The sequence below is a fragment of the Syngnathoides biaculeatus genome, chromosome 14, assembly GCF_019802595.1.
Source record: "Syngnathoides biaculeatus isolate LvHL_M chromosome 14, ASM1980259v1, whole genome shotgun sequence".
Taxonomy (NCBI): Eukaryota; Metazoa; Chordata; class Actinopteri; order Syngnathiformes; family Syngnathidae; genus Syngnathoides; species Syngnathoides biaculeatus.
Window position 1 is genome coordinate 7,835,786 of NC_084653.1, and position 12,903 is coordinate 7,848,688.

Here is a 12,903-nt window from a genome sequence, read left to right on the forward strand (position 1 = left end):
TACTTCCTAGTTTACCTGACACCGGCCCCCTCCATTTTAAAGCGATACACTCATAATTACAAACACTGGGGTATGTGAACAATTGAAGAAAAAGTGGTGAAACTGGATGAGGTCTTCTCTTTTTTTTGAGTAAAAACGGTCTGGTCTGAAGCCAAAGTAGAAAGTGCAGGATGAGATGGTGTGTAATGTTAAAATTCCACCTTGGCACAGCCTGATTGAGGATGAAAGCACAGCACATTCCCCAAAAAGCTAACTCTGTATTTTAAGTATAGGAGGTAACATAACATGATCCCAAAACTGTTTGGGAGCATAATTCAGCTTTCAACATGCATTGCGAAAGATATTCTGCAAGCAATAATACAGTTTTACACCAAGAAAAACAGACAGGGATATTATTGTGGGTTTAAAGAAAAATGAAACAAAGTTGAAGCGACATTTCAAATTTATAGTTAATAGTTGGGTTGGTATGTATTTGTATTGTATTTTTTTGTTTGTTGACATTTTCAGTGTAAGTTTGCAAACACACAAAATTTTTCTTAAAAATGTTTTGATGGGAATGTAATCTGAACCTTTTAATGACCCATGGAACTTCAATGGATGACACTGATTGAGCACAGTGCATAAGTCTGGTGTTGCTCACAGTGGTCAAAGGGAGCGCACACTTATTGTGTTTGCTCAGACACGTAAAAAAGTTAGAGGGAACATTGGTGACTTGTCCAACAAAGTATACTTAAACACACTGGTTACACTCTTAGCATGCATGCCAGCACATGTTTGAGCGTATATGTAAGCTACCATATGATGGCGCTCATGAGGATGCCTCCAGGACGGCTCCCTGGTGAGGTGTTCTGGCCACGGCTCACTAAAAGAAGACCCAGAGGATGACCAAGACACTCTGGAGAGACTATGTCTTTCGCCTGGCCTGGGAAGGCCTCGGGATCCCCCTGGAAGAGCTGGATGAAGTGGGGGGGCGAAAGGGAAGTCTGGGCATCCCTGCTAAAGCTACTTCCCCCGAGATCCAACCTCGGATAAGTGGTACAGGATGGATGTACCTCAACACCAGGGGTGCCCAGACTTTTTTACCCCAAGATCTACTTTTCAATCAGCCAGCCTCTTGAGATCAACCAACGGGGGGCACGCCGGCATCGCAGTGAGGGCCATGGAGAAAGCAAAAGAGAGACCATAAATAGGAGGCCAGCTTGCTAGAACCCGCATTCACGTGCATGCAATTGGCGTATCTGCCACACCTGAATCAAGCGACGAGATGGATGAGAGGATGACGTTTTTTTTTTTTTGTTTTTTGCTACGCCGTCATGCGATTGACCAAAACTGCCTCGACCAGTCAATCACGGTCGACACATTGAGCACCCCTGCTCTACACAATCAGTGACCTCTTTTGGACTTTGGTCATGCACAAATCATTTATTTTGAAACTCAGGATTACATAATCTCACAAATTGTCCATACTCTGGGAGTTAAACATAATCTTTGTTTTCTTTTGGCTTGTCCTATTAGTGGTCACCACACCTCTTCCTTTTTCCTTGTAAGCCTATCTTCTGCATTCTCCTCTCGAACACCAACTGCCCTTATGTCGTCTCTCACTTTATCTATCAAAATTCTCTGTGGTCTCCATCTCAGCAGCTCCATTCTCATCATATTTCTTCCAATATATTCACTATATCCCTTCTGGACATGTCCAAACCATCTAATTTCCTCTATATAAATTTGTAAATGTTCCTATACCTGTTCCCTGGTTTCAGAATGTCATCTGAAAATATCATCGTCCATGCAGATTCCAGCCTAACCTCATCTTTCAGCCTATCCACCAACGCTGCAAATAGAAAGGGGCTCAGGACTGATCCCTGTTGCAGTACCACGTCCATCTTAAATTCCTACATTCACACCTACAGCACACTTCACCACTGTTCTGGTGCTATCATATGTCCTGTACAATTCTAACATACTTCTCTGCCACTTTAGACTTCTACATGCAGTACCACAGTTGTCCTCTGGGTTCTCGGCTGTCTCATGATCACACTGTAGCTCCTTCTGACCTTCACTGTACCTCTCTATCAACACCCTCAAGCCAAATAATGCATCTGTGGTACTCTTCCTAGGCATGAAACCATACTGTTGCTTGCAATTACTTTTGTCCCGAGTCTAGCCTCCAATAATTTTTGTCAAGACTTCATTGTGTGCGTCATCATCTATATTCTTCTATAATTCCCGCGCCTCTGCGCATCATCGCCTTTGTTCTAAAAAATGGGCACCAGGTACAAGCATCTTCCCACCTGCTAAAATTCTGTTGAACAACCTGGTCAAAAACTCTGCAGCTACCATTCCTCGATGCATCCATACATCCGCACATATGTCATCAGGACCAACCGCCTTTCGATGTTTCATCCTCTTTGGTTCGTCTCTCACGTTCCCCTTCCTAATCACTGCTACTTCCTGGTCCATCACACTTGCCTCTTGTGTTCTTCCTTCAGTCTCACTTACTTCATTCATCAACCCCTCGAAGAATTCTTTCCATCTATCCCGCACACTACAGGCACCAGTCAACCCATTTTCATCTCTCTTCTGAGACACTCTAACCTGCTGCACATTCTTCCCACCTCTATGCCCCTGTCTGGTCAACCTGCACAGATATTTCAACCCTTCATTCATATCCAACCTGGCATACATGTTATCTTATGCCTTGTGTTTGCCTTTGCCACCTTTATCTTCACCCTATCTTCCATCTCCATGTATTCTTTATCTCCTCTTCTCAGTCTTCTCAGTGTCCCGCATCTTCCTAGTGCTTTGAATACTTTTCTGTACTTTAAGATTCCACCACCTCTTCTCACCACTTCTCGAAAAGATGGACAAAACTCTTGCTCCTGCTCTTCCCCTGTCTTCTTAATCTTCCTCCTCACCACCAGAGTCATCCAACACAGCACCATCCTGTTCTGTCTAGCTACACTCTCCCCTAGTACTACCTTACAGTTAATAACCCCCTTTAAATTACATTGTCTGCACAGAATGTAATTCACCTGAGTCCTACCTCTGCTATTATAGCTCACTCTATGTTCCTGCCTCTTCTGAGAAAAAAAAAAGTCTTCACTACTGCCATTTCCATCATTTTTGCAAAGTCTTCCACCATTGGTACCTTCAAGTTTGTTTCCTGGATGCCATACTTACCATTAATTTCTTTGTCCCCCGTTTCCTTCACCAACATGTCCGATTACAAGCTATATCAATCGTGACTCTTTGTTTAGAATGCTCGGGACTACTTCATCTAGGTCCTTCCAGAAATTTTCTTTGACCTCTAGGTAAGATACTACCCTGTGGGCATAACCACAAATTACATTATACCTGTAAATAAGTCTCAATTTTAAGTTTCAGTCTCATCATTCAATCTGATATTCCATTCAGCTTCAAATCATTCTTAGCTCACTCTTCCCTTAAAATAATCCATACTCCATCTGTCTTCCGAGCTATACTATAATGAAATAATTTTAACCTTTGCCCCAAGCTTCTAGCCATTATTCCCTTTCCACTTGATCTCTTGTCTAACTTTATACTAATCATCATGTCAACAACCTCTTGGGCTTTTCCTGTCATAGTCCCAATATTTAAAGTCCTCACATATAGTTTTCACATTCTTCTTTCCGCCAAAGAACTCACTTTCCGCTTCTCCTTCATCTTTGATCCACAGTTGCTGAATTTCCACCAGCGCACTCTAGGTTAATGGGAAAGATACTAGACGTTAACATAGGCCACGACAGAATGGATATTTTGGAATGAATGCTCATATTTGTTTGGCAACGTTTTAAGACAGATGCCCATCATAATGCAACCCTCTGCATTTATCTGGGCTTCGGACCGTTCCACAGTTTGCACTGGCTTATGTCCCCGTAGAGGTATATTCTGGATTTAAATACAGTATAATCCATCTCCCAGATAAATATTGACAGCCGATGCTGGTTATTCTAGCTCTCGCTAAAAAACAATATCACTAAAGTGGAAGGATAAAGAAGCCACCAACATTAATCATTGGTTAAATCTTACTATTTAACATATTGCATTGGAAAAAAGTATCAGAACAAAAAAAAAAAACCTTAACCCTAACTAGATAATTACCCTTCATCAACATTGACGAACAGGGATCTTTGAATATTCACTGCCTGTGTTAGAATGCCATCCAACAATAACAAGATTGCACGGTAAATTAAATGATCTCTTCTTTGTCGTAGAATTTTTAATATCGATGGGTCACATACATACATTGGGGATCCTCTCCTATTCTCTTGACCCTGTGCTTGCAGTGCCGATGGGGCGGCAGTTGGTGGGGTGGTTCAAAGTTAGTTCCCCAGATCCGGTTCTCCCTGCTTTCAATGGTGCTAGAGTGGTGCCAGTTGGGAGCTATTGAGGTCCCCTGATAAGTGGATAAGTGGATGGTGCAGGGCAGGGGAGAGAAGAGTAGTGGACTTGGATCTAGCATGTCTGTGCTGTCCCCTGGTCCAGGCGATGCGTTGCTCTGCTATTTCTGACGCCCCTTGGTGTTAAAACACACATCAATCCCCCATTTCTTTTACTGCACTAAATTTTTCCAGTTAATTACCCATACTCCACTACCAAAAAAAGTAAACAAACAAAATGCCTGGTGTATGTTTCAGAGGACAACCAGTTTTTGGAATGCTTGGAGCTGGAACACAAGGCCGAGTGCAAGCCCACCTTTAGCACCATCATCCAGGATGTAGAAGTGGTGGAAGGCAGCGCCGCACGGTTTGACTGCAAGATCGAAGGTACCCAGCCCCACTCCCGATCTGCTACCCACTCTAGGCTTAATTACATGACTGTTGGCAGGTTACCCTGACCCAGAGGTGGTGTGGTACAAGGACGAACAGCCCATCAAGGAGACTAGGCACTTCCAGATTGACTACGATGAGGACGGCAACTGCAGCTTGGTCATTTCAGAGGTGCCTAACAACATCACCTTTAACAACCAAGACAAACACGTTTTTACTTATGATAGCTGCCTTTTCAGGAAATGTGTGTGAGCAAGATGGAAAGAGTGTTTCCTGTGCTCACTTCATATACAAAATACTGTAATACTTTGTTCTTGTAGTTCATTTTTCTTTGTTTGTTCTGAATGTCATACCAGGGCAGCGCTGACTGGTGGAGACAAATTCCTTGTGTGTCGTTACATACTTGGCCATTAAAGCTGATTCTGATTCTGACAACCTTAGTGTTTCACTGATACAACTGCTCATTTTGTTTAAGTTAAAGGAAGACTCTCCCCAAAATTCATATGTACATATGTGCCAGCTTTGACAGCCAGACCCGGAAGAAACATGCTTCACCCCGCCCCTGATGTCACCAGTGCTTAGCATTACAGGCCATTCATTCTAGCTAAGCCAAAATGCCAATGTATTCTGCACCAAATGCAACAAAATTGAGAAAACGCACCCAAATTTGTCCTTTTTTAACCTCCCGTGGGGTCAACCTGACAGGATAAAGCTGTGGCTGTCACAGTTGAGGCTTGTTCATCAGCCGGGGAAATTTGCACGCATCTAATCATTACTCGTTATTAGCCGCTTAGTTATAGCCTCTCGTGCTGGTACGGTAAAGCAACAACATACGTTATGAGGGTGGTGCAGCTGTTCAATCCCGGACCTCCGTGTGTGGAGTTGGCATGTTCTCCCCGTGTCTGTGTCTGTTTAACCTGCCTCCTGCCCGCTGACAGCTGGGATAGGCTCCAGCACTCCTGGGACCATCGTGTGGCTAAGAAAATGGATGGATGGATATACTGTATACGTGTAAGCACACCCGGTTACTACTGATGGCAATGCAAAAATTAGATTGCATGAAGGAGAAGATACAATGGAGTTATCGAAAAAACTGAAAAAATCGTGGCTTGCAAATATACGACCTGCTGATCTGAATGAAGCTCGAGTACACAAGGCAAATGTTTTTTTGAAAGTCTGGTCTGATAATTTTGTAAGTGGTAAGCTGTATTTCTAGTGTCTGGATATTCTAGTTCAGGGAATTCTTTGAAAGTACGTCATTGTGGAGAGTAAACGGATCGATATCTTCACAGAGTTTGATATTCTGTACATATCTTGTTTTGGCGACATCATCGAGTGAATTAAAGTAGGCAGAAAACATCCGCTGCTCGCCGCTTACACATGGGTCTGGGGACGTTGCCATGGTGAACCAAATGTTTTAAATAGGAACGATTCACTGAGAATCTGAATGTTGGTTCCGGTCCTAATCGTTTCACAATACTCGATGCCCAACCCTAGTTTGTCTCATTTTACTTTGAAATGAAAGCCAAGATCAAAAAATTATTCAAGTTACACAAGAAAGCATGGAATAAATAAAAAAAAAAGTACAGTGGTACCCCTATTTACAAGCACCTCGTAATGAAGAATTCAGGTTATGAGTCGCCTCTTCGGAAAAGTTTTGTCTCTAGTTATGAAGGAAAATTCAGGACATGAAAGGCAAAAATAGGCGCTGGATTCGCAGCCTCCAAATTCCACCAAATGTAAACATCTTGTATCTTAGTTTGAAAGTGGCACAATAGAGCTGCTCTCCCATTGGCTATCGCCCAGCATATTCCTGGCATCCCATTGGCTAGAATGGACCTCAATCTTTACCCATAATTCTCTTTGTTTCCCTTCCACATTCGAGCATCACCGAATCACACACTAGCTAGCGCTTTCACACACTGTCACATGCTAGCACATATTGGTTGAATACAACTTTTTTGTGAGTTTTTCCATTTGTGTTTTTGCAAGTTTATTCATCTTTCCTCACCATGGGTCCCAAGAAACTTTAGTGGAATTAAGTTGTGTGCCTGTTTACATTCGTACGTATGTGTAGTCTCAGCTGTCAAACATTTGCCTCCTCCTCCGTCCCCCAATGCCTTTTACTTGTTACTCACCATTCTCTTAGCATAGCCACCCGACGCCAAAGGTCAACATAATTGACATATATTGAACATAATGAACATAATTTTTATGATTGTTTACATTATGTACTTTGAATGTTTATTTGTGTGTGTGGGGGGGGGGGTCTTGGAATGGATTAGGCTATTTAGATGTAAAAAGCGCTTCTACTTCAGAAAAAAAAAAATCATGTTACGAAATGGCTTCTGGAACTAATTAATTTTGTAAGTAGAGGTACCCCTGTATTATAAACGTTTGGCTTAAAGTGTCCACCATAACCCCTTGATGGGGTTAATATTTGGGGACTGTGCTCTTTTGTAAAATACAAAGTTTTGCAAAAATTATTTTTCAATTTTGGGTAAATTTACCTGTTACTTTGTAACATTTCAATCTATTCCTTGAACCTATTGACTTTCAAATTTAAATATTGAAAAATTGGGGTGTTGTCAAACTTTTGACAGGTATTATATCTGCTAATACTGTATACTAGATCTCTTGATTAAGCAAGATTGTATGATTTGGCTTCGGACTTTCTTAGCCGAAGTAATGACTTCAGTTGAAAATGTTAACACACCCGTGTCATTTTCACCCTAGGTGTCAGGTGACGATGATGCCAAGTACACGGTGAAGGCCGTCAACAATCTGGGAGAGGCCACTTGTACCGCCGAGCTGCTGGTTGAGGTCATGGCTGGAGAGGAGGAGGAGGAAGAGGAGGAGTGAGGCCACAGCTTCTGGACAGCAGAGGAAAGCAGCACAGATAGGAAGTGGCACAGTTGTACTTCCTGTCTGGAGACCAGGAAGTTGGTGCCAGGATATTCACAGAGAAGGGTCACATGGTTAGCAGCGAAATTAGGGGCAATTCCATGCAAGATATTAAATATCACGTGGGATTCATGCACTCATGATGACATCATGACCCATGATGATACCATTCATGATTCACACTTCATTGATTTTAAGAGAAACACTTAGCCCAGCCCTGTTATTTCAGCCAGTAACAGTAAGGCCTTCCCGTTGACCCGCCTCTGTCAATACTGTGATTTTGGTTATTTATAAATACACACACACACACACACACACACCACACACACACACACACACACACACACACACAGACGTTATTGTTATTTACCAGTGAGTGTATGTGTTTGTGTGTGTATATATGTTTTTTTTCTTTGTGTGTGTGTGTGTGTGTGTGTGTGTGTGAGAGAGAGAGAGAGAGAGAGAGAGAGAGAGGAGAGAGAGAGAGAGAGAGGGAGAGAGAGAGAGAGACTGTGTGAGAGAGCCTAAGCAACACTGAAATGCCAACGTTTCCTTATGCGGCCTCCAAAGCCTGTTTGCTGTGTCCACCTGTGCCTTCACCACATTGTTGTCATTATGATGATGTCACCTGGCTATCACATTCTGATGACATCATCCCAATTATGTCACGTGCCATTCACGTTGTCACGATGATGATGTTATGTTGAAGCCATATGGCATTTACTTGATGGTGGGTATCAAAGTAGCAGCCTTGTAGTTTACAAGACATCCACTCTTGCCCTTTATCCAAACCAGAGTAGCAAGTAATTGTACTCAAGTTAAAGTACTGTTACTCTACAATAATATGACTCATATTAAAGTGAAAAGTAGCCCTTCAAATAATTTCTTGGGCACTAAGTCTTCAATGAAAAAACTTGAGTACTCAATGAGTGGTGGGTAACTTTGTTTTAATCAAACCATGACATCAATTGGAAAAAAATATCAAATGGGGAATGTGTAAATTCAGATCATGCCTAACAATATAATTGATGGGAAAAATGTTTTTAAAAAGAACACCTTTACACTGATGAAACAGCACAATAGGCTTATGAAGTGGAGATCAAGGAGTCATTTTCTCTGTTCTTGCATGCAGGTTATACATACGTAAATGAGCCACTTTGCAAATTTTAGTTTTGTGTGACATGTGACATCCTGGCACTATTTGATTGGTCAAATTGATTCATACAATACCAGCACTTATGTTGATGGCAGAAATAGATTCATGTGTAAAGTCACAAAACAAAACGAAAAAAGTTTGTAAAAGCAGTTAAAGATGGATAAAATTACTGTAAAAAGAGTGGAATGTAGCTCAATGTAAAAGAAATTATGTTCTTAACAAAAATACTCAAAAGTAAAAAGTATGTTGCGTTAAAACTACTCCAACAAATCCATGACTACCCACCTCTGATCCAAACACACACACACACACACACACACACACACGTTGCAGCACTTTCTTTTTTGCACACTGATGTCACAGATGTGTGTGTGCCTTTTCCATCCTTTGGTTTGATTTGAGTTGATTTGATATCACGTCATGTTTGTCCATCCATTAGTTGCGTTCCTAGAAGGTTTGTACAATTCTATACTGCGTTTGGCAGCACATGTGTATTTACTCACACGGAGCTAATTCAATAAATCACAAAAACATGGATTGTCCTGTGCTATGGTTTCCTGTATCTTCAGTCTAAACAATAACACAAGCATTGACCTACTTTTACAACTTAGATTAGTTTATCAGTTCCATGTGATTGTATGAATTTATTTCCAACAGTCCCTTCATTTCTTTTGGCTGTATTACTTCTGTTTATCTTCTATGCACCGAGAAGTTTCAGAACCTGTAATGACCAACACCATTAAACCAACATCATTTGAATTTTTTTTAAACTTAATTACTGTGTGATTTAAATTATAAGCCATTTGTATGCATATACATTACCCTTTATGACACTTTTCCAATTAAGGCTCTTGAAATTAAATGCATACATTTTGAAGGAAAAACGTGTACAATCAAGGAGTAAACTGTTCCACTGTCCAATTGTCCCATAGAGTTAAATGTCATTAAAATAATTTAACATATGACTAAACCGTCATGGAGAGAAAGGATATTTACTTACTTACTTACTATTAAAGGAAGAAAATCAAATTTTCTTGAAACCCTTACAAACTACTTACTGTACTTTCAATCTGGCAGCACGGTGGCGCAGATGTAAAGCATTGGCCTCACAGTTCTGATGACCCGGGTTCTACCCCGGCCCTGCCTGTGTGGAGTTTGCATGTTCTCCCCGTACCTGTGTGGGTTTTCTCCAGGCACTCTGGTTTCCTCCTACATCCCAAAAACATGCAACTTTAATTGGAAACTCTAAATTGTCCCTTGGTGTGATTGTGGGTGCGGCTGTTTGTCTCCATGTGCCCTGCGATTGGCTGGCAACCAGTTCAGGGTGTACCCTGCCTCCTGCCCGTTGACAACTGGGATAGGCTCCTGCACTCCTGTGACCCTCGTGAGGATAAGCGGCTAAGAAAATTGATAAATACTTTCATTCTGACTATTTGTATAACACTTTTCTCTTGAAAATATAAATTCACTATCACTGCTAGTTATTTTCTTGAAAAGACAACTTTCAAAATTGCAATAGATTTTAGTGGTAAACGTGATGTTGATTTCCATTTTCTGTATCACTTTACCCTCACAAGAGTCGCAGATGGGTACACCCTTAAATTGTCGCCCGCCTGCTGCAGGGCTCATATATACAAACAGTCACACCTACAGGCAATTAAAGTTTTCAATCAACCTACTGTGCATGTTTTGGCGATGTGGGAGGAATTCAGAGTACCCAGAGAAAATCCACAGAGGGATGGGAGAACATGCAAACTCCACACAGACGAGGCTGGATTTGAACCTGGGTCCTCAGAACATTGAGGCAAATGTGCTAACCAGTAGTTCACTGTGCCAGGAAACATGACGGTAATGCTTAATTGGTGTTAGGATAAGGAGCATCCCTGGACCCAAAAAGTTTGTGAGCCTTTTCTCTACATCCTCAGTGGGAGATTTGTTTGACCAGTGCCTCACTAACATTGTTGCAATAAACCAGAGGGATCTGTGAGATCATGTGCTGGCATGAGGCAGCTATTTTGGATTCACACAATAGCATACAACAAACAAATTAAAAAAAAAAGGTGGAAGTGTCAAAACTATTACATGCCTTCACAGTTATTACAATTGTACGTACAAAGCTGAAATGGGTTTCACGAGTAGTTAGGATCATTTATCTGGCAAGTTTCAAGACCAACATGTAAATTATGCAACTCAGGATTTTTATGAAGCTCTTGTGTTTCCGTTGTGAAAAGAAGTGTATTTCACTGGCCCACCACAATAGCTCTGATTTCAAATCATTATCAGGATTTTCAAAATACTCTTTACACTCACGAGTAGGACAACTTTGGCACAACTACATCATACTAATGAGGTAGAACTGTGCACTGGTTAATATGTGCGCACGAGTGGTCCAACTAGTGAACCGCCATGCTCTAACTAGTACAGTCGAATTTCCTAATGTGGTGGACAGTGGGGGTTGTTTGTGCTTCATGTGTCTCATTTGGCCCGTCACGACCTGTCATTAGCGTGGTGACGATTGGTCGACCGGGCCATGATGTCACAAGCGGACGGATGATTACAGGACACCCAACCCACAATCATCATCATAGTCATCGGCGCACAAGGTTTTGGCATGTCTTTGTCAGGACGTATCCCTGGGGAGCGAGTCTGGGTTCAAATTTGTGTGTGTATGTGTGTACTCTATGTTTAGTGTGGCTGTCCACGTATTTATAGTGTGTGCATGTGTATCATCAATCAGTAGGTGTTGATCAAAGTGGCAGCTCGTTGCCTCGACTGCGTACACGTTGAAACACATTTTAAAGCAAGCATCAACCCGCGTGTCGGGAAGCCCGTATCACTAAACCCCCATCTTGACACCTGCATAACGTCATGGTGCCACTTAAGCAAACAGGTGGTTTGACACCCCAGGTCATACCCACCGTCCCCTACAACCAAACCTCTACCCACATATCAGCCCTCTGATTGGATTGTCACGTGACGCCAGAACACTTATTTGAAGTCTGTTCACTTCATCTAGAACGACAACCTTGAAATAGATAGCCAATCCACCCATCTTTTGTTACATGAGTTTAAACATCAAGGAAAAGGATAATGTTACATATTGACTCCTTCACAGATTCTGAGATTCTCCTGATTCTGATCCGGAACTCCCCAGCAATAGAAGCAGTCTGAGTCCCATTAGACTTTTCTCAGGCATTGAACTCCTTCTCAAGCAAGAACTCTACACAGAAAGACCCTTCCACTTTCTCCATCTTGAACCAGCATAGGGATAAAGACTTCCTGAGTCCAAACTAAAACAGCCACAGTGACAGATAACTCAGAAACAAACCTCCTTCCCAGGTATAACTACAACCTTGTTAGGTAGAGAACACCAACGCATTCTTATCTAAAACTCCTCAGGGACTGACCCTCCCTGACTCACATCAATAACCTTTTGAGGGGTTCAACCCAACTTTGTACCATCCAGCACCCACTCCAGATTCCAATCCAAAAGTAATCATCATTGTGCCACACCATAATAACATTTAGAACTTCCTCAAGGACGAAACTCTATATTTCAAACAGGAATTCCTCAGGGACTAACCCCTCAACAGCATTCATGAGTCCCATCTAGAACTCCTCCGAGAGACCCTTCTATGTTCATATCTAGAACAAGAACCACCTAAGGTACAGAAACCCTCTGCATTCTAATTTTTGACTCTTCAAGGACTGACTCTGACATGCAAATACTAAAGACATGAAAAAGGTGACCAAAAAAAAACCATTGTAGATAGGGGGAAGGGCACCCATAGAGATTTTTTTTTTTTACATACATAAATTAAGAAATCTGGAAGACTCTGAAGTGTACAAAAAGATTTAAAAAAAACCCCGAAAAAAACAACCCTATTTTTTTCACACAGAGAAATTTATTCACACCGCTGAAGTACATGTCAATGTACTAAAAGTTAAGATTCAAATTAAATGTCTCAATGCTTTGCTTTTAGGTCTGCAACTTGAGTCAGGCCCATCTCCACCTGGACCTGATGCTTGCTTCAAGCTATGCCACATAAATAG

At 41.7% G+C, this 12,903-nt stretch overlaps 1 protein-coding gene across 1 annotated transcript in view; it reads left to right on the forward strand.

The window, feature by feature from the left end:
• Nucleotides 1-9,387, forward strand: part of mylkb (myosin light chain kinase b) — a 34,418-nt gene extending 25,031 nt beyond the window's left edge. The window contains exons 16-18 of the mRNA XM_061840870.1: nt 4,659-4,787; nt 4,849-4,961; nt 7,527-9,387. Coding sequence (XP_061696854.1) covers nt 4,659-4,787; nt 4,849-4,961; nt 7,527-7,652 — 368 coding nt within the window. The 3' untranslated portion in view covers nt 7,653-9,387. The remainder of the gene's footprint in view (nt 1-4,658; nt 4,788-4,848; nt 4,962-7,526) is intronic.
• The last annotated feature ends 3,516 nt before the right edge of the window (nt 9,388-12,903 follow it).